This window comes from Aspergillus pseudodeflectus (genome assembly GCF_044049435.1).
Source record: "Aspergillus pseudodeflectus strain CBS 756.74 chromosome Unknown BJX68scaffold_1, whole genome shotgun sequence".
In the NCBI taxonomy this organism is placed as follows: domain Eukaryota; kingdom Fungi; phylum Ascomycota; class Eurotiomycetes; order Eurotiales; family Aspergillaceae; genus Aspergillus; species Aspergillus pseudodeflectus.
The window spans coordinates 1537389-1561147 of record NW_027263777.1 but is presented as its reverse complement, the minus strand read 5'-3'; the positions used below and the strand labels follow the sequence as shown (position 1 = coordinate 1561147).

General features: G+C 52.7%; 8 protein-coding genes across 8 annotated transcripts; 6 read left to right on the top strand and 2 right to left on the bottom strand.

Moving 5' to 3' along the window:
- The first annotated feature begins 868 nt into the window (after positions 1 to 868).
- atg1 (serine/threonine protein kinase ATG1) lies at positions 869 to 4361 on the top strand. The gene is made up of 3 exons (XM_071036281.1): positions 869 to 1311; positions 1423 to 4009; positions 4075 to 4361. The coding sequence occupies exons 1-3, from the start codon at positions 1192 to 1194 to the stop codon at positions 4212 to 4214; spliced, it is 2847 nt and encodes a 948-aa protein (XP_070905949.1). The 5' UTR covers positions 869 to 1191; the 3' UTR covers positions 4215 to 4361.
- A 220-nt stretch (positions 4362 to 4581) lies between these two features.
- On the top strand, positions 4582 to 7186 carry BJX68DRAFT_223415 (high affinity methionine permease). Its single transcript, XM_071038140.1, has 5 exons — positions 4582 to 5290; positions 5345 to 5576; positions 5639 to 6092; positions 6146 to 6410; positions 6466 to 7186. The coding sequence occupies exons 1-5, from the start codon at positions 5188 to 5190 to the stop codon at positions 7038 to 7040; spliced, it is 1629 nt and encodes a 542-aa protein (XP_070905948.1). The 5' UTR covers positions 4582 to 5187; the 3' UTR covers positions 7041 to 7186.
- Positions 7187 to 8040: 854 nt separating this feature from the next.
- BJX68DRAFT_223414 (uncharacterized protein) lies at positions 8041 to 8344 on the bottom strand. The gene has a single exon (XM_071038139.1). The coding sequence runs from the start codon at positions 8333 to 8335 to the stop codon at positions 8135 to 8137; it is 201 nt and encodes a 66-aa protein (XP_070905947.1). The 5' UTR covers positions 8336 to 8344; the 3' UTR covers positions 8041 to 8134.
- Positions 8345 to 9079: 735 nt separating this feature from the next.
- On the top strand, positions 9080 to 9844 carry BJX68DRAFT_223413 (uncharacterized protein). The gene is made up of 2 exons (XM_071038138.1): positions 9080 to 9597; positions 9648 to 9844. The coding sequence occupies exons 1-2, from the start codon at positions 9370 to 9372 to the stop codon at positions 9696 to 9698; spliced, it is 279 nt and encodes a 92-aa protein (XP_070905946.1). The 5' UTR covers positions 9080 to 9369; the 3' UTR covers positions 9699 to 9844.
- Positions 9845 to 10363: 519 nt separating this feature from the next.
- On the top strand, positions 10364 to 13126 carry BJX68DRAFT_260661 (M1 family metallopeptidase; the record flags this gene model as incomplete). Its single annotated transcript, XM_071043933.1, has 3 exons — positions 10364 to 10512; positions 10574 to 12944; positions 12995 to 13126. The coding sequence occupies 3 exons, from the start codon at positions 10364 to 10366 to the stop codon at positions 13124 to 13126; spliced, it is 2652 nt and encodes an 883-aa protein (XP_070905945.1).
- A 477-nt stretch (positions 13127 to 13603) lies between these two features.
- hxB (putative molybdenum cofactor sulfurase protein (HxB)) lies at positions 13604 to 16531 on the top strand. Its single transcript, XM_071036272.1, has 2 exons — positions 13604 to 13928; positions 13997 to 16531. Exons 1-2 carry the CDS (start codon positions 13826 to 13828, stop codon positions 16477 to 16479), a joined length of 2586 nt encoding a protein of 861 aa, XP_070905944.1. The 5' UTR covers positions 13604 to 13825; the 3' UTR covers positions 16480 to 16531.
- Positions 16532 to 16542: 11 nt separating this feature from the next.
- Positions 16543 to 17520, bottom strand: BJX68DRAFT_223410 (mitochondrial 54S ribosomal protein mL59). The gene is made up of 2 exons (XM_071038137.1): positions 16901 to 17520; positions 16543 to 16827 (listed from the first exon to the last, which is right to left on the bottom strand). Exons 1-2 carry the CDS (start codon positions 17453 to 17455, stop codon positions 16786 to 16788), a joined length of 597 nt encoding a protein of 198 aa, XP_070905943.1. The 5' UTR covers positions 17456 to 17520; the 3' UTR covers positions 16543 to 16785.
- Positions 17521 to 17863: 343 nt separating this feature from the next.
- BJX68DRAFT_251670 (uncharacterized protein) lies at positions 17864 to 23614 on the top strand (the record flags this gene model as incomplete). The annotated part of the gene is made up of 7 exons (XM_071042429.1): positions 17864 to 17932; positions 18001 to 18216; positions 18268 to 18371; positions 18863 to 20234; positions 21123 to 21374; positions 21477 to 23413; positions 23464 to 23614. The coding sequence occupies 7 exons, from the start codon at positions 17864 to 17866 to the stop codon at positions 23612 to 23614; spliced, it is 4101 nt and encodes a 1366-aa protein (XP_070905942.1).
- Positions 23615 to 23759: the final 145 nt, after the last annotated feature.

Sequence of the window (23759 nt, the reverse complement as noted above, 5' to 3'; positions counted from 1 at the left end):
CTGCCGGTGGTTAAGGAGGTGTGAAGTGGCACCAGCTCACGGTTGAGTCATTTGAGGGGTCCAGCTGCTCCAGGATTGGATGGAGTGCGCTGCCCTGGATATTGACTGCAGAAAGGCCTTTGGGGGATGCAAGTTGGAAGTGGTGAGCATCTGTGTGTCGATTAGGCAGTATTGAGTCACATTCGAGGAGAATTGCGAGAGGGAACCCATCCGGAGATCTGATATGCCTGGTCGGATCACCCTAAATTGTGGAGTCTGACCAGCTCTGACGACTGCTATCTAATCGATAACGTGACGGGATTGCGGCCTCAGGCCTCAAGGCAACTGGCACATCCAAGCGTTTGATCCGCCAGTTTCCAGTTCTTATCATCCATTTATCATCAGTTTCACCCGGAAACCTCTCAGTTGTCCCTCTCTTCTTCTTACTTGCATATAACATCTTCCCCCTTTGGCTGCCTTCAGCTAGCCATCGTTGGTCGTGACTAACCTCCACGTTCCTCAGCCTAACGCCGCCCTGCTGACCGCCTTTCTGGTCCACGATCATCGTCGCTGCTTCTGGCTTGTTATCGGCAGGTCACGCTCCTCCCCCCAGCGGCATCGCCATTCTCGTTTGCTTTGCGCCCTTCGACCTCACATCCTCGTCTCTGCATCCTGTCCCTGGGTCTCCGTACTTTTTACCCTTCCCTGCAGCTTCTCGCCTTTCACTTTGCCCCTTATCCTCCTCCTTACCCTTCGATCTCCCCTCTTATCAGCTCCGCCTTCGTTCCCCAGCTATTCTTCCTGATAGGCTTCCGGCGTCGGTCAACTTCCATCCTTTGGATCCTCGACCCTGGAGCTGTTGCTATTCCCATCCTGCAGGTTGCCCCCTCACCGCTCTCTGACGCTTACGACTCGAGACCTGCTGCAACCGCGAATTACCTAGACGACTTCTAGCTCCTTCTCGCCTATCCGGAGCCTAGCCCTCAAAACACCGTTTCCTCCTCCTCTGTACTTTCCAAACCGTCGTTGCCTATAGCCTTTACCTTCGTTTTCTACAACTCTCACAAATCCGACTTGCCTTCTTCCTACTCTGATGGGCCTCTTTCCTTCGTCCTTTCCGTTTTCGTCGTCGAGGTAGCTGTGTGGTTGACAGGGTGCTGGTTGATCTTTATCGACAACCCATCCTGAGGGTATCTCTGCCCTGCCGTAGCTATGGCATCTTCACAACGTACAAGGAGCTCAGGGGAAAAGGAAATGCCTATTGGGAGGTACACAAGGTTGGATCAAATCGGAAAAGGTAGCTTTGCTACTGTATACCGAGGCATCCACACAGTGCGTTACGAACCCCATATCCTCCGCCCAGTCCATAATATATTTGCATTTAGGCTGCTCTAGCCGTTATAAACTATGTGCTTGTTGTACTAATGGCTACTTTCGTCCTAGAAAACGCGGACTTTCGTGGCTGTCAAGTCGGTGAACTTGAACAAGCTCAACAAGAAGCTCAAGGATAACTTATCGCTGGAAATTGACATACTCAAGGGACTATTCCATCCACACATCGTGGCACTCATCGACTGTTATGAAACCAGCACCCATATCCACCTTGTCATGGAGTATTGTGCTTTGGGAGATCTATCACAATTCATCAAGCGAAGGAATACACTCTCACAACACGAGTACACTCGGAACATGATAGCCAAGTACCCGATTGTCGATGGCGGAGCGTTGAATGAAGTGCTAGTTCGACATTTCCTCAAGCAGCTGGCTAGCGCTCTCAAGTTCCTGCGAGATCGGAATCTCATACACCGGGACATCAAGCCTCAGAATCTCCTACTCTGCCCTGCCCCATCATCACCTCGGAACGAAAAGACGCAGGTGCCGACGTTCAAGGGTAGCGACAACTCTTTCACACCTGCTACAGGGCTAGAGTCTTTGCCGTTGCTCAAAATCGCAGATTTCGGCTTCGCTCGATCACTTCCATCTACTTCACTCGCAGAAACGTTATGCGGCTCTCCTTTATATATGGCGCCTGAAATCCTACGGTATGAGAAGTATGATGCCAAAGCTGACCTTTGGTCTGTCGGCACGGTACTCTACGAGATGGTTGTCGGGAAGCCGCCCTTCAGGGCTTCAAACCACGTCGAGTTACTGCAGCGGATCGAAACGGCGAATGACAGGATCAGTTTCCCATCGGACCTAATCATGTCAGACGAGGTCAAGGCCCTCATCCTCCGCCTGCTGAAGCGAAGCCCGATTGAGCGGATGACCTTTGCCGACTTCTTCGACAATGTTGTCATCACAGGCCCCATTCCCGGGTTAATAGGTGAAGATGCTCCTGCACCGGCCCGTCGCTCATCACCAGAACCGGTTACCGGCGACCCTACATCAAGGCGTTCTCGAGGATCACTCGATTCCCCTCGGAGGAGTAAAGGAGAGCAAGACTTGGGACTCGTACAGGCTGACCAAGGCGGTTATCCACCACCTCATCGGTACGTGCCTCACAATGAGAGGCCACAGACTCCTCTGGCCTCCGAAGCCATGCGCAGAACCCGAAGCGGTGATAGACCTTCCTCGGCCGCGAGGCCCATACCAGCGGCCGTCATCCCGCAAAGACCGGAAGTGGTTTCACATGCAACAGCCCCGGGACGTCAGGAGCTGGTGGATCGCAACCCGGCGCCGACTGCCCTTGAACGGCAAAGAAATCGACACACCTACTCAGCCACCCCACCGGCAGACAAAGCCGTAGGAAGCGAGGAACGCGAACGCGCCGCGCAAGAAGTTGCATTTGAACGAGATTATGTTGTCGTGGAGAAGCGAGCGGTTGAGGTGAATGCTTTTGCCGATGAGTTGGCGCACGACCCTAGAATACAAGGAACACCTAAGCATTTGGGGACCATTTCCCGACGACAAACAACGCAGGCTATCCCGGCATCGCAAGCTTCACCACAGAGTTCGCCCGGAAAAGCGATGCAGGTAATCACAGGCCGATCCCGAGCGGATTCAGCACACAACCGCCAAGGCTCCTATGAGCGACGATATGGTCGAAGCCCTACGTCTGCAACATCTGCAATTTCAAAGGCACTGCATATGGCGAGCGGGCGTTTACTTGGAATGGGCTTCTCTCCGCCACTCAATCTTACCAAAGGTGGACGTTCGCCCCCTCTGGGGTATAACCCTTTCCCAGCCTACCCCACGGCTCCTGCCGGCTTACTTACCCTTGGCGACGGTTCGAAGCCTCAGGCTAGCTATGACGAGGATACAAGGATTGTCAAAGAGCTTGAAGAGTGCGCCACCCGCAGCGATGTAGTCTACGGGTTTGCCGAAGTAAAATACAAGCAGCTTGTACCTCTAGCTCCCTCGGTTCAGGCAGACGGGACGCCTCGACCCATGGGTGCCGACACCGAGGATGGCGAACTGACGCCCGATGCCGTTGTGACTCTTTCTGAAGAGGCCTTGGTACTTTATGTCAAAGCTCTGTCACTACTGGCGAAGTCTATGGATATCGCAGGTGCCTGGTGGAATCGCAAGAATCGCGGTGATGCTTTGACTGAGTCTGGGATCAGTCGAGGCGACCCTAATAGCATGCTTGTGGGAAACCGGATCAACAAGGTTGTGCAGTGGGTTCGTAGCCGGTTCAACGAGGTGCTGGAGAAGGCGGAGTTTGTCCGCCTTAAGTTGATCGAAGCGCAAAGACGATTACCGCCAGACCACCCGAGCCATCCCAGCAACCAGTCCATCGAATCCGCTGGATCAGGTACATCTGTGGATGTGGTGGTCAGTCCTGGCGTGACGGCCGAGAAGTTGATGTATGACCGTGCTGTGGAGATGAGCCGGTCAGCCGCCATCAACGAACTCACAAGTGAAGACCTGTCCGGATGCGAGATTGCCTATGTCACCGCCGTGCGGATGCTAGAGGCAGTCTTGGAAGTAGAGGAAGTTACACATTCGGGTCAGGGAAGCGGTACCGAGGGAGGTGACAGGGTCGCGCTTGATGGTATGCGGGCCGAAGACCGGGAGGCCGTCGTTAAGCGTAAGTTTTTGCCACACCGTTTTTACTTTTTCTACGAATGGACTGTCAGACTAACATGCTTCCAGTGGCAGCCAGCATACGCGGTCGCCTCGCGGCCTTGCGCAAGAAGCTGGCCATTCTAGCCAAGCGGCAGACTCCTCCCTCGAGCGGAAGGATGATTCCTTCGAATTTGGCATATGCAACAGGGGCGACTCCTCCCCAATAAACAAGGAACCATAAACAATCCGATGCATGCTGGACCATGCCAAGATTGCACCGTGCCATGCAGCTAGTCTGCGTTTCTGCTGCCTATATTTAACGCGGAGTTTATTATACAAGGCTTTTTATTTACTTTGGACGACAGGTTCTTCGCATGAGTCACTGCGATTATAATGTTTTTGCTACAAGGTTTGCAGCTTGACTTTTTCTGGCGTTTTGAGTTGTTGAAAGACAAATTGCCACCATTTTGCAGGGGGGATCTGGAGCTATGTTGATAGGGCTGGGAGTCTGGGATTTGCTATTATTTATTAACGTGTACTGTACATACTCCAGCGCGAGAACTCAGAACCTTGAATACGATGATGATGGTTACATCCAAGCAATTGCTGCAGAGTAGGCTAAATTGCGTGATCGGTTTTGGTGTGTCATTGGCAGCAGTTCCAGCGATTGAGGGCTGGAGCGGCGCTGGTGGAGCAGCGGAAAAGACTGGGTCGCCCTGAGTTTTTTTCCCTTCTCGGTCGCCATCTCCGGCGACATTCGCCATCACCGTCCATTCAAACATTCAAGTCTTAAACATGGCCTTCTCGACTTTTTCTAGCTTCCGCGCCCCTGCCTCTGCTTCGCTGATCGAGCTGTCCTGCCCACGATCGCGTGCTGTCAGCTCGGTTTCCCACGGCATCTCGGCGTCTCGACTGGGTCGACCGTGCTATACACTCTCTCTTGATTCATCCTGCTCACCACTCTTGCCTGACGCCCAGCTTCTTGACATCCGACTCGACCGGCCTTGCCGAGACCACTACGCTCGTGGCATACGACCCTGAGCTTCCTAGCGTGAGCGTGATTTGATTGCGACAAACTCGTCTCCAGCACATCATCACCACCGCCTCATATATCAACATCCCCGACGCCTGGTTTGCGATCAGCCTTTCATTCGTTTGGTACTCTTCGTGCACCTGCGCATAAGCCCAGTCACTTTCGTTATGGAGATTACTTCGGGCTCCGGCCCCCAGAAAGATGTTGTCGCGCCTGACACGAAGGCTGTCGAGGAAGGTCCCCGCCGCGCTGACGGTGTTACTCAACTTTGTATGTTTGTCGCCATGTCTGTCTGCTGATGCCTGGGCTGACTGATTGCAACAGACGAAGGAAACATCTTCGAAACTACTCCTGATGACCGTCGCCAAATCGGTGTTGTTAGTGCCGCGTTCCTGATCTTCAACCGTGTCATTGGAACTGGTATTTTTGCGACGCCGAGTACCATCCTGGGACTCAGTGGCAGTGTTGGTCTGGCGCTGTTCATGTGGGTGGCTGGCACACTTATCGCCATCGCTGGTACTGCTGTCTATCTGGAATGGGGTACTGCGATTCCCAGGTACGTTTAGCTCTCATTAGGCTATCAGACTCACTTGATCGTCATTGTATTAACCAACGCAGGAACGGTGGTGAGAAGAACTACCTCGAATACGTCTACAAGAAGCCCAAGTTCCTGGCCACGGCCATGTATGCCGCCTACGCCGTCCTGCTCGGTTGGGCTGCCAGTAACAGTGTCGTCTTTGGCCAATACATCCTCAACGCCGCCGAGGTCGAGGTCGACCGATGGAACCAGCGTGGAATCGGTCTTGCCTGTATCACCGCTGCCTTTCTCATCCACGCCTTTGCCTTGAAGTGGGGTCTTCGTCTGCAGAACTTCCTCGGTGTCATCAAGCTCATCGTTATCCTCATCATCATCGTTACCGGCTGGGTTGCGCTAGCTGGCCATACCAAGCTTCCTGAGAAGCCTCGCAACTTTACCAATGCGTTCGAGGGAACCACGGGTTCTGGATACGGTATCGTCATGTCGTTGTACAATGTCATTTGGTCGTTTATCGGCTACTCCAACGCCAACTACGTGAGTGCCCTAACCTCGGTCTTAGCGCCTTATCGCCCGCTAACAAACCATAGGCTCTGAGCGAGACCAAGAACCCTGTCCGCACCTTGAAGATCGCTGCCCCAATTGCCATTGGATCTGTCGGTATTCTCTACATGTTCGTAAACATCGCTTACTTCGCCGCCGTCCCGAAGGACCAGTTTCTCGCTTCGGGCCAGATTGTTGCCGCCGCATTCTTTGGCAACATGTTCGGCTCCACCGCGGAGAAGGCCATGTCTGTTTTCGTCGCTCTCTCAGCCTTCGGAAACGTCCTCTCTGTGATTTTCTCTCAAGGTCGAAGTACGTTTCTCCCTAACATACTTTGGCTCACGATCAATACTAACACCATGCGCAGTCATCCAAGAACTTGGCCGTGAAGGTATCCTTCCCTTTTCCAAGATCTGGGCCTCCAACAAGCCATTCAAGTCCCCCGCCGCCGGCCTTTTCGAGCACTGGGTCGTCTCCATCATCATTATGCTCGCCCCGCCCCCAGGGGACGCCTACAACTTCCTTTTGAACCTTATCTCATACCCCCTCTCGATCGTCAACGTCTTCGTTTCCGCCGGTCTCATCTACATCTACCTCACCCGCGAGAAGAACTTCCCCAACTGGAATCCGGGTATCCGCGCAACCCTCCCTGTTACCATCTTCTTCTGCCTCACAAACATCTACCTCGTCATCGCTCCGTACATCCCCCCATCCGAGGGCCAGAACGTCTACGAGGACCTCCCGTATTACCTGCACTGTGTCGTCGCCCTAGGTATCTTTGCCGCCGGTGCGATCTACTACCTCGTTTGGGCGGTTGCTTTGCCTCGAATCGGTGGATACGTGCTTGTCAAGGAGACGGTTGTTGATGCGGATGGATGGTCGCGGAGTGTTTTTACCAAGTTGCCGGTTGCAAGTGTGAAAGAAGCGAGGGCGCATTTCTAGATACCCCTGCGCTATCCTCCTTGCACTTTGCTTCGTCTACGATTTCTTCAGGTAGACACAGCACCGATATCTCTGCTTGCTTTTACGGAGCGATTTGAGTAATAGTTAATCATACCCCATGCACGAATTGATGCATTTTCCGAACATCCAATCAGAATCTCAGATCAGAGATACCAGTAGTAGATAGTAGCAGTTGATCATAGCCCAGAGGGCCGGGGGCACCTTCCAAGAGCTTCATCTGCTCGTGTAGTTTTGTCTTTTCGTTGGAAGGCACAAAAGTAAGAGGAACACAGGCTGAGAGAGTATTGTTTTGATCAACAGCAGCCAGACAGCTGTTGTCCAGCACAGATTGCAGCGCTACGAACTGAGTAGAGCTATAGGATACGTGCAGCAGCACCTGAATAGAGAGCAACCATACTCTGAATTGTAAGTCCAGCCCATCACATTAAAACAGAGAAAGCTAAGGAAGAGTAAAAAAAGAATGTCCCAGCCATCTATGGAATGCCCACCCAGCAACTCAGTCTCAAAAGAGAAACCAAAGTCATGAGCTCCTCAAACTGCCTGGTCCTCATTCTGGCGAGCAAACTATCCTCAAAAGAGGAAGCCCTGACAATCAGATGCCTTCAATAGAACTATTAGAAATGGTTCAGATGCATCTGTTGTACAAGAACGCTGCGTGATTTGAATGATATATGTATGATTTTTTACAGAAACACGCGCGGAGGATTTTTTGGTGGGTGTGTTATTTGAGTTGGCACGTGATTCTTTTCAATGGGCTAGGTGGTTTTGGGGATAGTGAGCGTTGAGCGGGTCTTTGATGCCTGAGGCACTAACGAAGAATGAGGTGTCTACTAGGTAGGGCTAGGTACTGTCTCCGCCGCAAATGCGCTTAGTGGACTACTTTAGAAGGCAGAGAGTATAAGAAGCATAAAAAGTTCTCGAGTGGCCTTAAATTATGGGACATATCGTGGAAAGCCAGCCCTGAATGCATCAAGAGATCCGGAACGCCAAAGCGCAAATCTATATACAATGTAGAATCATCGCTATGCTGGTAATCAAGATACTTTTGAAGATAAATGAGAGCCATAACTGCATCACTGGATCACGGAATTAACCAGCCAAGTTAAGGCTTTTGTCGGTCCTTGCCCCAGAATATCAATCGGAATCTTCGTCGTGCTTTTGTTGAGGGCTGTGGGTTTTGGGTTGGATTTTGAGGAATCGACGTCTGTACTGTAGCCATCAATGACGCTTTCCGCTGCTCCCATTCTGCTCTCTTCCTGTACTCCTCTGCCCATGCAGCATTGCGTGCGTCTTCAGCGAGTTTATGAATAATATCTTCCGCATTTGCTCGCCTGACATGCTCCAGCTCGTCATCGTCTGCCCAGGCCAAGGCATCATCATCATCATCTGGTAAAAGAGGGTCAATGTAAGTTCTCTAAATCAAAATAAGATAGATCGCATACCTGAGTGTGACGAGTCTGATGATTGAGGCAATCGATTATGTAGATATTTGATAAGATTGAGGCGTGGGGAGTCAAAAGGCGCAGTTTGACCACCGTGAACCGATGATCCAAATAGTCCAGGGCTCGAGAGTATCCGGTTACGAAAAGGAAAGCTGTTGCTAAGAATGATATCCGCATCTATGCCGATACGCGACGGATATCCCGCTCTTTCATCTTGGATTTCTAGTGACATTGACGATGAAGGCTTCATTTTCCGTCGTTTCAGCCGCCTCTCGGCGCGGAACCTTCTAAACCTCCAGAGTCAGCTCATCAGCATCGAGAAAAGAGCTCGAAGACCTTGACAGGGAGTCCCGCCAAACTCAGGACGTTGGACTTCGGCGGTGGGAGACTTTTGAGAATCAGCTGAAAGACCGGTCAAACAAGCTTGCGCAAAGAAGGAAACGGCTTTATGATGAGCTTGAGAGCAAGATAAAGAGCTATCGTGAGTCTATCCCGACTCGCAAGGCACTATTCTGGCACACGGGTAACAAACCGCAGAGGAAGCGTTGATGTTGCAATCGAGTGTCTCTAACCTCCGCCATCCACGTCCTCGCGTCTTTGCAGCCTTTCAGGATTGGTTTTCTGGGGGCTCTCAGGGTAAAGCCGCAATTTTGAATGGACGCGCTGCTACAATGCTCAATGATCCTCAAGACCTGGTCGCTCTCCAAACGCCCGCTAGACGAAGACGTTCTCTCCAGAGCTTTACAGGACCATTGGCCATTTCCGGTAGACACAGCTTCTTGATTTCAGTGCCGCATCGCTGACTATTGAACTAGGGCCGTAAATTCGACACAGGGACTATATCGCATTTCCAAGAACGTCATGTCATGATTGTGGTTGCAGTCATCAGCGTCATTACCTCGGCTGCTCTGCCGGTCGGGGCCATTGTGAGTCTCTACATAGTCATTGAGCCCAAATCTCGCCTAGCCATGATCGCAGGCTTTACAGCACTGTTTGCTATAAGTGTTGCGTTAATGACGAATGCTCGAAGGGCGGAAGTGTTTGCTGCGACTGCTGCCTATGCTGCTGTTTTGGTGGTTTTTGTTTCAGGGAATCTGGGTTGACACTGTTAGAACAATACATGCATGTTGACAAAAGTACCTACCTGTTTTACAAGAGCTTTGTTGGCTTCATGGCTGATCAGCCGGTCAGCTAGGCTGATTGTTATGCATCTTAGATAATCTCGGCATTTGAGTATGATGTAATTCGTCATGATGGACAATGACAGCAAATGAAAGTCATGCAATAATGATGATGCTTTTCCCATGACTCTGACACTGTCGAAACTGAATCAAGGTACGGTACTGCCCAAGGTCATTGAAGATCCCAAGATGGATTGAAGCAAAAGCAGGCGGATCTAACTTTACGCCTGAGAGATAAGGCTCCAAAGCTAAGCACACCGCCTGCCGTGAAGAACCAACCGCGGCCGTTTCCATTTCCGGGGATCGAGATTTGCAGCTCCTTCTTTGTCCTAAACTCCTGCAATTGTTGATTGTTCTGGCCCATTGGGACGAATTACTCCGCGATCCATACTCCGTCCCTCAGTCGCTCCTTCCTTCCGGCCTCAGCCATTCGTTCCTTCCCTGAATTCGTATTATTCTGGTGGAGTTGATGCGTCGACTCTCCTCGCGGCGGGTGCCGCTTCTGCTGAACTCAGCACGGCCACCGCTTTCTCGACCCCCAAAGCTTCCCCTCCTCAGCTCTCGCTTGCTCTCAGTCTCTACCCCTCCATCCTCCATCTCTCCACCGTCCTCCAACAGACTCTCCTCACGACGCTCCCCTCTTGCTCAAACCTCAAAACGCTATTGTTCATATCGCAGGATGTGCGGCTCTCGACGCGCAGATGCCTCTGGCTCGACCAATGTACCTGGTCGTGAGGTCCTGCCTACCAATGTCAAGCCGCTACACTACGACTTGACGCTTGAACCAAACTTCGAGACCTTCAAATATGACGGAACAGTTGTTATCGAGTATGTTCGCACCTGTCGTGCGCTGTTCGGAACGAACAGTCTAGCTAATGATCTATCGCAGCCTACAGGTCGTCGATGACACCACCTCAATCTCCCTCAACTCTACGGAAATCGACATTCACACAGCTACTGTTTCTGCTCGGGGCTCAGTGGTCAGCTCCTCGCCGGAGATTTCCCTCAACAAGGACAAGCAAGAGGCGACCATCAAATTCGCCGATACAATCCCCGCTGGGTCCTCCGCGCAGCTCAAGCTGACCTTTACTGGCACACTCAATGATAACATGGCCGGCTTCTACCGCTCGTCCTACAAGACATCGAACGGCGAGACCAAATACATCGCGACAACCCAGATGGAGCCTACCGACGCTCGGAGAGCTTTCCCTTGCTTCGACGAGCCCGCGCTCAAGGCTAAATTCACTGTTAGCCTGATTGCAGACAAGAGCATGACATGTCTAGGCAACATGGATGTCGAATCAGAGAAGGAGCTTGATGGCGGAAAGAAGATTGTCAAGTTCAGCACGTCTCCGGTCATGTCCACCTACCTCGTCGCCTTCATCGTTGGCCACCTCAATTACATCGAGACCAAGGACTTCCGTGTCCCCATTCGCGTATATGCCACCCCGGATCAGGACATCGAGCATGGCCGATTCTCCTTGGATCTGGCTGCCAGGACACTTGCATTCTACGAGAAGGCCTTTGATAGCGATTTCCCGCTGCCAAAGATGGACATGGTTGCCGTCCCTGATTTCAGCGCCGGAGCCATGGAGAACTGGGGTCTGATTACTTACCGTATCGTTGATGTGCTTCTGGATGAGAAGACCAGCGGTGCCTCGCGTAAGGAGCGCATTGCTGAAACTGTTCAGCACGAACTCGCCCATCAATGGTTCGGAAACCTGGTAACCATGGACTTCTGGGATGGCCTCTGGCTTAACGAAGGATTTGCCACTTGGATGTCATGGTACTCTTGCAACAGCTTCTACCCTGAGTGGAAAGTCTGGCAGTCGTACGTTATTGATAACCTGCAAAGTGCCCTCTCCCTCGATTCCCTTCGGAGCAGCCACCCCATTGAAGTGCCCGTGAAGCGTGCCGATGAGATTAACCAAATCTTCGACGCCATCTCGTACTCCAAGGGATCGTCTGTTCTTCGCATGATCTCAAAGTATTTGGGCGAGGAGACTTTCCTGCAGGGTGTTCGTGATTACATCAGAAAGCACGCCTATGGCAACACCCAAACTGGTGATCTGTGGGCCGCCCTTGCGAGTGCTAGTGGAAAGCCTGTGGAGGAAGTTATGGATATTTGGACTAAGAACGTTGGATTCCCCGTTGTTACTGTTACTGAGAACCCCAGCGCTTCGTCCATCAAGGTGAAGCAGAATCGATTCTTGCGCACAGGCGACGTTCGTCCCGAGGAGGATACTACTATCTTCCCGGTCATGCTGGGCTTGCGCACCAAGCAAGGAATCGACGAGGACACTCTTTTGTCGGATCGTGAGGGCGAGTTCAAGGTTCCCGATCTTGACTTCTTCAAGCTTAATGCCGACCACTCTGCGATCTACCGCACATCTTACACCCCTGAGCGTCTGACTAAGTTGGGTGAGGCTGCTAAAGCCGGCCTACTTACCGTTGAGGACCGCGCAGGCATGATTGCCGACGCTGGTGCTCTGGCTGCTTCAGGCTACCAAAGCACCTCCGGATTGTTGTCACTTTTGACAAGCTTTGACAACGAATCCGAGTTCGTTGTATGGAACGAGATCCTCACCCGTGTTGGTGCTCTGCGCGCAGCCTGGATCTTCGAGGATGCACAGACTCGAGACGCGCTGGAGGCATTCCAGCGCTCCCTGGTAAGCGAAAAGGCACACACTCTGGGTTGGGAGTTCAAGAGCGATGACGGCCACATCCTACAACAATTCAAGGCGCTGCTTTTCAGCGCTGCTGGTATGGCTGGAGACAAGACCGTTGTCAAGGCCGCTCAAGATATGTTCCAGCGCTATGCTGCCGGTGATTATAGTGCTATTCACCCCAACATTCGCGGCAGTGTCTTCTCCATCGTCCTGAAAAATGGCGGGGAGAAGGAATACAACGCTGTCTACGATCGCTTCCGCAATGCCCCCACATCAGATGAGCAAACGACGGCACTTCGCTGCCTCGGTACCGCTGAGGACCCAGCCCTCATCAAGCGCACTCTGGGCTTGGCACTGGGCGATGAGGTCAAGAACCAGGACATCTACATGCCTCTTAGTGGCCTCCGCTCACACGCCGCTGGTATTGATGCGCGATGGGCTTGGGTGAAGAACAACTGGGACGCGCTCTACCAACGCCTGCCCCCAGGACTGGGTATGCTGGGCACGGTTGTCCAGATCTGCACAGCTAGCTTCTGTACCGAGGAGCAGCTGAAGGATGTGCAGAGCTTCTTCGCCGATAAGGATACTAAGGTTAGTTTAACACATTTTCATGTTGATGTACCTCTAACTAACGACGTTAGGGCTTTGACCGCGCGGTTGAGCAGAGCCTGGATGCTATCCGGGCGAAGGTCAGCTGGGTCAAGCGTGACCGTGCCGACGTCGGATCATGGCTGAAGTCGAAGGGACACCTTCAAAGCGGCGGCAAGCTCTAAAGCATGGTGGCTTTGGCTTGACGGCCTTTAATTATATCTAAGTATATAAATATATCTCCACTCGAGGCTCACCACTTTCAGACAATCGAAGCCGTGCTGTAGAGATTGTAGGTCGTGGATTTAAGATTAGACTATGAATGCTCTGGAGGGGCTAGCTGGCTTGTAACCGTAATTGCCACATCCCGCTGGTTGCGCGCGACGATGGATCGGGAGTGTGGATCCCCCATTTCACGCTGTAGCAAACACACTTGTTCAGAGTTGTTCTTTTATCTGTCAAATTCTGTGAATACTCCAGTCTTTGTGCCTGTCTCAGGAGCCTGCACGGTATCTACATGCTAAGAGAGCTAACATTTTCAGGTAAGCCTCGGTCGGGACCGTCCTCTCTCCAAACTCTGGGCTTATCGGCCAACTCCGATAAGGATGAACCAAAGTGTGGTTGATTGAAGCAGCTGGAGAACTCCACACCACTTCCTCGATGATAGATCCAGGCTATTTATTCAAAAAGCAGGTGATGAGCCGCGATCGAATACCCCTGGTCGATGCACATTCCTTCCCCGACTTTGGCCTCCCCACTATTGGTCACCCACCGCAACTGTACCGCATATCTTTCGTGAAGCTGTCGCCACTGACCTTTGATGATGTACAATCGCTCTCGATAATGCTCTAGCTTCTTTTCCGGCATCTCCTACATTTGTGATTATGGGCTATCGCGCGAACGGCGTAGATTCCCCCGCAGCGTATTGCTCAGGATACTCCGATGATATCGACGTCATCCGGGAGCATGAATATCCCTTGCTCAAAGGTCAGAAACCACAGTCGCCTCCCTACCATTTGACGGAGAAGCGCTTGCTAAGTTACCTCGAACTCTAGATACAACGTACCTTGACCATGCAGGGACCACACTTTATGCCAATTCCCTGATCGACGCATTCAGTCGTGACCTGACAGGCAATCTCTACGGCAATCCGCATTCTCTATCAGGTTCATCGCAATTATCATCGCAACGCGTGGACGACATTCGCCTAAAGGCCCTTCGCTTCTTCCACGCAGACCCAGACGATTTTGATCTAGTCTTCGTGGCGAATGCCACTGCCGCGATTAAATTAGTAGCAGATTCTCTCCGAGACTCGACGCCACAGGGCTTCTGGTACGGGTACCATGTGGATGCGCACACGAGTCTTGTCGGGGTACGGGAGCTTGCGGCGGCGGGGTCGCGATGCTTCGTGACAGATGAAGAGGCTGAGAGTTGGATCTCTGAGCTGGGATCCGGGTCAGCAACGGAGGATGTTCCGAAGCTATTTGCGTATCCTGGCCAGTCGAACATGAATGGCCGTCGGTTGCCAATGAGATGGTGTGAGCAAATTCGTGACCGGCAGAATTCGACGAAGCAGGATGTCTATACACTTTTGGACGCGGCATCTCTTGTCTCGACGTCGCCGCTGGATCTGAGTGATGCCAGGTCGGCTCCCGATTTCACGGTTCTGAGCTTCTACAAGATCTTTGGGTTTCCGGATCTCGGTGCGCTGCTTGTTCGGAAGAGTGCTGGACATGTCTTTGATAAGAGGAAGTTTTTCGGCGGTGGCACCGTGGATATGGTCTTGACGAGGGAGAATGCGTGGCACGCGAAGAAGCAGTCTATACATGAAAGACTCGAAGACGGGACTCTCCCATTCCATAACATAATCGCACTGGGCTCGGCATTCGAAACTCACAGTCGTCTTTACGGCGCCATGCGAAATGTTTCCTCACACACAGGCTTTCTCGCAAAGCAGTTATACCAACGGATGACTGCATTGAAACACTATAACGGAGCGAAAGTATGCGAGCTCTATACGTCGTCGAAGTCAGATTACAGCGACCCGTCCACACAGGGACCTATAATGGCCTTTAATCTGCGAAGCAGTCGCAGGATGTGGGTAGGGAAATCCGAAGTCGAGCGACTCGCAAGCATCAAGAATATTCAGATCCGATCGGGAACGCTCTGCAACCCCGGAGGCACGGCGTTGAGTCTCGGCTGGACTGGAGCCGATATGCTTCGACACTTCTCTGCTGGGATGCGCTGCGGCGACGATAATGATATCATGGATGAACGACCGACTGGGATTTTGCGAGTGAGTCTAGGCGCTATGAGCAGTCAGAAAGATATCGACACGTTCATGGCATTTCTCGAGGAATTTTATGTCGATAAGCCACCAGAGGGGCTTGTGGTGCCGATGACGGAGAGTGTCAATGTGTCACAACAGCAGCCCAGCTTTTACGTCGAGAGCCTTTCCGTCTACCCGATCAAAAGCTGCGGCGCATTTCGAGTTCCAGATGGGCAGCGGTGGCAGGTACGCAGAGAAGGCCTATCCTGGGACCGGGAATGGTGTCTCGTCCACCAGGGCACAGGTGTAACGCTGAATCAGAAGCGGTACCCTCGAATGGCCTTGATCCGGCCAACTGTCGACCTTACTCGTGGCATATTACGCATCGCATGTGGTGATGGACCTGAGGCAGAGAAGAGGACACTGGATATACCGCTTCGTCGAGAGAACATGAACTCGCTCACGACATCGCTGTGCCAGAACGCCTCGAAGCCGTCTACCGTCTGCGGTGATAAGGTCGTCCTCCAGGTCTATACGGCGGCGACGATATCGACCTTCTTCACAGAGTTTCTAGGCGTGCCTTGCACTTTAGCAAGATTTCCACCGCAATCCTCAACAAGATCCTGTATTCGACCCGGTATTCGCAGAGAACGAACTCCAACACCAACAGCCAGACCTAGCATGCCAGGCTCATTTCCTCAATTCACTTCCTCTCCAAACCCGCCGCCAAACAACAACCCAATCCTTCTATCCAACGAAAGCCCCCTCCTCCTCATCTCTCGCTCCTCGGTAAACCGACTCAACCAAGCTATAAAGTCAAATACGTCCAATGCGGCCACGGCTACAACCTCCTCGCCACCCAACAGCACGAAGAAAGCCGTCGCAGCCGACGTCTTCCGCGCAAACATCGTAGTCGCTGAGAACCAACCGATGGCTGAACGGCCCTACGTCGAGGATACGTGGCGATCCGTGAGCATCGGACCCGGAACTGGGCCTGAACATGAACAGCTACGCTTTGATGTTTTGGGATCATGCGAGCGGTGCCAGATGGTCTGTGTGGATCAGTATACGGGGTTAAGGGGTGATGAGCCATATGCTACGCTTGCGAAGACGAGGAAGGTTGGAAGGAAGATCCTGTTTGGGAGGCATATCTCGCCGGTGGGTGACGGGGCTGAGGAGAAGGAGTGGTTGGGGACGGTTATGGTTGGGGATATTGCAAGCCCCGTGTATGATCATGAGGATGAGCATGGAGATGATGAAGCTTGTTGATAGCCTTGACATTTTATATACCCCGCTTACACGACTTGTGACAATTTCATATATCTTATATCAGGTACGAAGGTATTCTTCTCTGAGTGATTGCATATGAGTCCAGAGATTTTTGAGTAAATATCTATTGTATGATACATGCATGCAGGCGAAGAGGAAAAAATAATAATAAGAGAAACTGACTCCTGTTCCCAATGTGACTTAAGCAACTTATATCTCCATCGAATCGATCTGTACAAGCCGAGGACCAGAAACCAAACCATAGATCGTACATTATACACGCCCCAGCCCACACTAAGAGCGAGCTCACCTCTTGGGCCACTTCTTCCAGCCACGACCGTGACCTCTCTGTTGGAGAAAAGACACCCATTAGCACACCCGATTTGGATAAAGAAAGGAAACCTGGACACAGTGTACTCACCTGCTTCCACATCCGAATCGTCTCCGGCATCTCCATCATAGCCTTTCTGCGATCCTCCAACCTCGTCTCCATCGTCCTCTCCCACCTATGACCCTTAACCTTCTGCCCAATACCCGTACCCTTAATCGTCAACCCCTTCTCAGCGAGCCTCGTCTCCTTAAACTCCGTACTCTTCCTCCCAGGCGGCAACAGCGCCTCGACACCATACTTCTTCGCCAGCTTGACCAGATCCGCCTGGCGACGGAGCCCAATCCTCGCGCCCTGCCACTTCTCACCGACCTTGACGGGGAGGAACGGGTTCGGAGATTTGGGGTCCGACCAGAGGAGGGCGCGCGAGGCGGAGGGGGCGCGCGGGTCTTCGCGCTGGAAGCCCTTGGCGTCACGGTTCGCGGTGTAGGGGGAGGGCAGCGTCGAGCTGTCTGCTTTCGGTGTGGTTTCGGGGTCTGGTTGTGGTCGGACGAGCGCGGAGTACTTTTGTGGTGGGTAGCGGGCGAAGAAGCGGAGGAGGCGCTCCGGGAGGTTTTTGGTTATCGAGCCTTGGAGGGCGGATTCCATTTTGGCGAAAGGGATTGGACGCGACGGTCCGTGTATGTGCTGTTGTGCTTGAGGATGTTTCGAATCTCGTGAGTGCTTTCGCCGGTTGCTTTGAGATGGGTTGAGAAATTGCAGTATTCTACGCTAAGCCTGATTGGGACTGGAGGTGCCAATGGATCGGAAGAAAAAAAGGGCGGCATCTCCCGTGGCTGGGGACTTGGAGAGCAACCGCAACTTCATTCATTTCAATTTCGCTTCATCTGCATTCTGGAACACAGAGAGGAGATTCCTAGCTTCTTATCGGGATCTTGGTTATTGCTTATCCCTGGGGATCTTTTGCGTCGGTCTTTACTATCACTTCAACACCTTCCTAGTCGATCGCTGCAGTGTCGCGAGCGGTGTCCGTGATCCTTGACTCCGACAACCACCATGGCCGATTACAACTTTGGAGGCTCCGAAGAGGAGAACGCAGAGCTGAGGAAGCTAGAGGTTGAGTTGGTATGATGCGACCGCTGCCCTTTTGTGTTAATCCTCTTGATGAGAAGCTAACTGGTTGCGCGTCGAAGCTCGATGACCCCGATAACTTCGAGACCTGGGAGAAGCTGGTTCGCGGCGCAGAGGCCCTTGAGGGAGGTGTCAACCGGAACTCGAATCCACAGGCGATTACAACTGTGCGCCAAGCTTACGATCGATTCCTCGCCAAGTTTCCGTTGCTCTTTGGGTACTGGAAGAAATATGCGGATCTCGAGTTCTCGATCACAGGAACTGAGGCTGCGGATATGGTATGAATTCATCTGTACCCGAACGTTAGCTCGATAACTAACGGGCGATAGGTTTACGAACGGGGTATCGCGAGCATTTCCTCCTCCGTCGACCTCTGGACGAACTACTGCTCCTTCAAAGCAGAGACATCCCACGACACAGACAACATCCGAGAGTAAGTAGACGAGAGCGGCTTTCCTTTCCTTCCCCTGTAACCACTACCGATACAGCACCGAATGGTCATTGTTAGGCGGAATGCGCGTGATGCAGAAGCTCGTTACGAGCGGCTCCCTCAATGGGTGAGACGTCGCCTTACCCGGATTCGACTGGAGTTCACTTCTCACCCATGGCGTTTCAGGGCTGTTTCCTTCCCCCGTAGACCAAAGAAACTCTGATTTGAACACAAGCACCATCTTCCTTGCACCGGTACCTTCCCCACGAATCCTGTTCGGTGGTCCATCTACTCTGCGCTCGATGCAGAGCAGGAAAAAGAAGCTTCTCCACAAACTGATCCTCCTAGTCGTTGAATTGCTTGGGCTTCGCAGTACCGAAAGATTTCAATGCTCATGTTTGCTATCCTTGTCATTCCGCTCTTTCCTCTCCCTCCCGTTCCCTTCTCTTCCTTCGCTTGATACGTTCGAGGTGACTAACAGGCATACCTTGCAGACTCTTCGAGCGAGGTGCTAGCTGCGTCGGGCTAGATTTCCTTTCCCACCCCTTCTGGGATAAGTATATTGAGTACGAGGAGCGGGTGGAGGCGTTTGACAAGATCTTCGCCATCCTTGGCCGAGTCATCCATATCCCGATGCACCAGTATGCGCGTTACTTTGAGCGCTACAGGCAGATCGCGCAAACGCGCCCGCTAGCTGAACTGGCTCCTCCCGAGACTTTGTCACAGTTCCGAGCTGAACTTGACGCAGCTGCGGATCAGGTTGCGCCAGGCGCAAAGGCAGAAGCTGAGATAGAGCGTGACTTGCGCCTGCGTGTCGACGGATACCACCTTGAGATCTTCTCCAAGACACAAACGGAGACGACGAAGCGCTGGACGTATGAGTCCGAAATCAAGCGCCCGTACTTCCACGTAACGGAGCTTGATGAAGGCCAGTTGACGAACTGGAAGAAGTATCTCGACTTTGAAGAGGCCGAAGGCTCATATACTCGCACTCAGTTCTTGTATGAGCGGTGCCTGGTAACTTGCGCTCACTACGACGAGTTCTGGCAGCGATATGCCCGCTGGATGTCTGCACAGCCTGGCAAGGAGGAAGAAGTGCGGAATATCTATCAACGGGCAAGCTGTCTCTACGTTCCCATTGCCAATCCCGCCACTCGTCTCCAGTACGCCTACTTCGAGGAAATGTCCGGGCGAGTCAGTGTTGCCAAGGAAATCCACGAAGCCATCCTCATCAACATGCCCGACCACGTTGAAACAATAGTCTCGCTTGCCAACACGTGCCGTCGTCACGGTGGCCTAGAAGCCGCCATTGAAGTTTACAAGACCCAGTTGGACTCCGCGCAGTGCGATCTCGCTACCAAGGCCGCCCTGGTTGCGGAATGGGCCCGGCTACTATGGAAGATCAAGGGCTCTCCCGAAGAGGCCCGTCAAGTCTTCCAGAAGAACCAACAGTACTACATGGGCAGCCAGCCCTTCTGGAAGAGCTATCTTACCTTCGAGCTCGACCAGCCTACAAGCGCTACAACAGAGACTGCTCAGTACGACCGGATAAAGGGCGTTATTGAGGACATTCGCTCGAAGAGCGCGCTCTCCTCAGAGGTCGCACGGGACCTCGTCCAGGTCTACATGGTCTACCTCCTGGAACGCGGCACACAGGATGCCGCGAAGGAATACATGACTCTCGACCGGGAAGTTCATGGGCCCGCATCTGTCTCCAAGGCAAAGACCGGAGGTACAGAGCCGACGCCCCAGGCCGTGCCTCCCACTCCTGCTCCTCCCGCTCCGCCCATCGTTCCCGTTGCTCCTGTTGCGCCCGTTGCTACCACCCCACAAGCCGGCCAGTACAACTACTACCAGCAGAGCCCCGTCAATGGCGGATTCGGCAGCGCATAAATTGACTCAACCACGCAAATCAAATCCACCAGCTATAATCTGCTTTTCGGCGCTTATTCAGTACGGCACGGAATCGTCCCCAGGAAAGGCCATTGGTTTGTCTTTCTTCCTGTGTAGAACACTACTGTTTCCTATACGCTTTCTCTTCCCCCTACGTTTTCCGAAATATCAATTCACCTCCCAGTGATCATGCTCGAGCAGCACGAGGCAGGTCTATACCCATATGCCTCTCCGAACCGGCTGTTCCGCTAAACGAGACCATGTTTAATTGATTGGATTGGGTGGACATCACATCACATCAGGGTTTGGACACTGTCTCCATTGTATTCTTATCTTATATCTCTATTAGGTAGCTGCTTGATCTAGATTGATCTAGCTCGTGTGTTAGTTAGGTAGCGAGCGGCGAATGAAATGTAGTTGCGTGTAGTAGCCATGCGTTTCCCTGAGATGACGGCATAAGCAACTACTAACTTTGCACCGGACGCTTTACCATAGGCAGCAGAGTTGTGGCCTTCGAGAGACGTACATTAACCCTAATTGATATCGCTGGCCTGAGTGCGGTTTCTAGGCCAAAAGTGATGAATGAAATATGAATTTTGAAGAGTAAAAAAGTGATATCTTCTAATATCTGAAAACCTTGAAAGACCCACCGCAGGGGGTCAGGTATATTTGAGCCAAACTATACACACGTGATGCTCCTCCGATAGCCTTGGTCACGTGGATGCCAAGATTCGACGAGGCGAGACCGCGGCCTTCTCTCGCCCCAACTTTTCAAGCTCCAGTTCACAAACCACAACCTTCGGACCTTCATTGTCCTTCACCTCGACCATGGGCGACATATCCATGAGCGGCTCTACGGAGCCTCTGTCATCCCTACCACCCCCTCCTCCACCAGAAGATGGTGCTCCTCCCCCGCCAGAGTTCAGCGCTCCTCCGCCGCCACCAGATGTATCCGCACCTCCTCCCCCGCCCGAAGACCTCCCGCCGCTCCCTCCTATGCCAGAGCCGAAAAAGAAGAAGGTCGGATGGGGCGCAAAGAAGCCGGCAGCGACGCCGTTGAGTGTGGAAGAGCTTGTGCGGAAGAAACGCGAGGCCGACGCTACGGCAGCAAAGGTATGCTTGTTCTACTGTTGTGAGATTATGTGCGCTATTCTTCATTGTGCTAAACGTGCTTCAAGAGAGGATCCGCGGCTAATTCACTGTTTGCTTCTTTAGCCGAAATTCATGTCGAAGGCGGAGCGTGAACGACTTGCTATGGAGAAACGCGCTAAGGAAGTGGACGCTCAACGCAGGGTGAAGACGAATGGAGTTGAAAGGTCGAATGGTACACCGAGTAGTGGATTTGATACCCCGATGACTGGAACGGACACCCCGAACGGCGATTCCCGATCGATCCCTACCGGTCCTCGCGCGATGCGGCACGGCGATGCTCCGAAGGGCCCTGCGGCCATGCGCTCGAAGCATGATATCCCTTCGGGAAGGTCGTCGGAGAATAGCGAAAAGCGGCTCATAGAAGATGAGGATGAAGCGGCTGCACAGGCGGCACTCGTGAAACAGAGATACATGGGTTCGGAACAGACATCAAACTTCTCCGCCAAGAAGAAGCGGAAGCGAACGACGGACCGGAAATTTAATTTCGAGTGGAATGCGGAGGAAGATACCAGCGGCGACTATAACCCGTTGTACCAGACGCGACATCAGGCCAACTTCTTTGGACGCGGGCGCCTGGCTGGCTTTGGTGACGATGTTGCGGACGCGGTAGCGCAGAAGTACGCACAGGCTCTGGAGGATCGAGACCGGGAGGCCGGTAGTATCCGCGCACGGGAGATTCTCGAGATGGAGCGGAGACGGCGGGAGGAGAGCACGCGAAACCAGCTGGACAAGCACTGGAGCGAGAAGAAGCTGGAGCATATGCGCGAGAGAGACTGGCGTATCTTTAAGGAAGACTTCAACATTGCTACCAAGGGCGGAAGTGTACCAAACCCTATGCGGTCCTGGGACGAGTCTGGATTGCCAAAGCGGTTACTCAGTCTTGTCGACCAAGTTGGATACAAAGAGCCTACTCCGATTCAACGAGCGGCCATTCCAATTGCTCTTCAATCCCGAGATCTTATCGGTGTTGCCGTCACCGGTTCCGGTAAGACCGCGGCGTTTTTACTACCTCTGCTCGTCTATATTGCGGAGTTGCCGCGGATTGACGAGTTTGAGTGGCGTAAGAATGATGGGCCGTACGCGATTGTCCTTGCACCTACGCGTGAATTGGCACAGCAGATTGAGATCGAGGCCAAGAAGTTTACAGTGCCCCTTGGTTTCAACGTCGTCAGTATTGTCGGTGGTCACTCGCTTGAAGAGCAGGCATACAGTCTACGCGACGGTGCGGAAATTATTATCGCCACTCCGGGTCGTCTTGTTGACTGTATCGAGCGTCGCATGTTGGTTCTCAGCCAGTGCTGCTATGTGATTATGGATGAAGCTGATCGGATGATCGACCTTGGTTTTGAAGAGCCTGTCAACAAGATCCTTGACGCCCTCCCTGTCACGAATGAAAAGCCCGACACCGAAGAAGCCGAGGACTCGTCTGCGATGAGCCGGCATATCGGCGCCAAAGACCGCTACCGCCAGACCATGATGTATACAGCTACCATGCCTACAGCCGTAGAGCGCATTGCACGAAAGTATCTCCGCCGCCCCGCAATAGTCAATATTGGTAGCGTCGGCGAGGCCGTGGATACCGTTGAGCAACGAGTCGAGATGGTCGCCGGCGAAGACAAGCGCAAGAAGCGCCTCGGCGAGATCCTCTCATCCGGCGACTTCCGCCCACCCATCATCGTCTTCGTCAACATCAAGCGAAACTGTGACGCCATCGCGCGGGAGATCAAACAGTGGGGCTTCTCGTCAGTCACACTACACGGAAGCAAGACCCAGGACCAGCGTGAGGCCGCCCTGGCTTCCGTGCGTAACGGATCAACCGACGTCTTGGTCGCTACCGATTTAGCCGGACGTGGTATCGATGTGCCGGACGTCAGTCTGGTCGTCAACTTCAACATGGCGACCTCAATTGAAAGCTACACCCACCGTATCGGTCGTACCGGTCGTGCTGGTAAGAGCGGTGTGGCGATTACGTTCTTGGGCAATGAGGATGCCGATGTCATGTATGTTTCTTTCCCCCTCGCGTTGATGACATGTGTACTAATAATAACAGGTATGACCTCAAGCAGATGCTCATCAAATCGCCCATCTCCAGGGTGCCGGAGGAGCTGCGCAAGCACGAGGCGGCGCAGTCTAAACCCACGCGAGGCATGGGTAAAAAGATCGAAGAGTCGTCTGGGTTTGGCGGTAAAGGCGGATGGTAGTAGACTTATCAGAGTTTTTATCTGCACATGGAGTTGGACTGGCGTGGGTTGTACTATAGTTAGGACTAGCGAATATGAACATGGATTACGACACCAATCGGCAGTATTGACCCTAAGTCTCAACCAAAGGTAGCAAGCAGGCTGT

Bases quoted from the DNA above. Each gene is read 5' to 3' on its own strand.
- atg1 (XM_071036281.1), top strand. From the start codon at position 1,192: ATGGCATCTTCACAACGTACAAGGAGCTCAGGGGAAAAGGAAATGCCT. The intron at 1,312-1,422 runs GTGCGTTACGAA...CTTTCGTCCTAG, and splicing joins TATACCGAGGCATCCACACA to AAAACGCGGACTTTCGTGGC. The intron at 4,010-4,074 runs GTAAGTTTTTGC...ACATGCTTCCAG, and splicing joins CCGGGAGGCCGTCGTTAAGC to TGGCAGCCAGCATACGCGGT.
- BJX68DRAFT_223415 (XM_071038140.1), top strand. From the start codon at position 5,188: ATGGAGATTACTTCGGGCTCCGGCCCCCAGAAAGATGTTGTCGCGCCT. The intron at 5,291-5,344 runs GTATGTTTGTCG...TGATTGCAACAG, and splicing joins TGACGGTGTTACTCAACTTT to ACGAAGGAAACATCTTCGAA. The intron at 5,577-5,638 runs GTACGTTTAGCT...TAACCAACGCAG, and splicing joins TGGGGTACTGCGATTCCCAG to GAACGGTGGTGAGAAGAACT.
- BJX68DRAFT_223414 (XM_071038139.1), bottom strand. From the start codon at position 8,335: ATGGGCAGAGGAGTACAGGAAGAGAGCAGAATGGGAGCAGCGGAAAGC.
- BJX68DRAFT_223413 (XM_071038138.1), top strand. From the start codon at position 9,370: ATGATTGTGGTTGCAGTCATCAGCGTCATTACCTCGGCTGCTCTGCCG. The intron at 9,598-9,647 runs CTGGGTTGACAC...AAAAGTACCTAC, and splicing joins TGGTTTTTGTTTCAGGGAAT to CTGTTTTACAAGAGCTTTGT.
- hxB (XM_071036272.1), top strand. From the start codon at position 13,826: ATGGGCTATCGCGCGAACGGCGTAGATTCCCCCGCAGCGTATTGCTCA. The intron at 13,929-13,996 runs GTCAGAAACCAC...CTCGAACTCTAG, and splicing joins TGAATATCCCTTGCTCAAAG to ATACAACGTACCTTGACCAT.
- BJX68DRAFT_223410 (XM_071038137.1), bottom strand. From the start codon at position 17,455: ATGGAATCCGCCCTCCAAGGCTCGATAACCAAAAACCTCCCGGAGCGC. The intron at 16,828-16,900 runs GTGAGTACACTG...TTTCTCCAACAG, and splicing joins CGATTCGGATGTGGAAGCAG to AGAGGTCACGGTCGTGGCTG.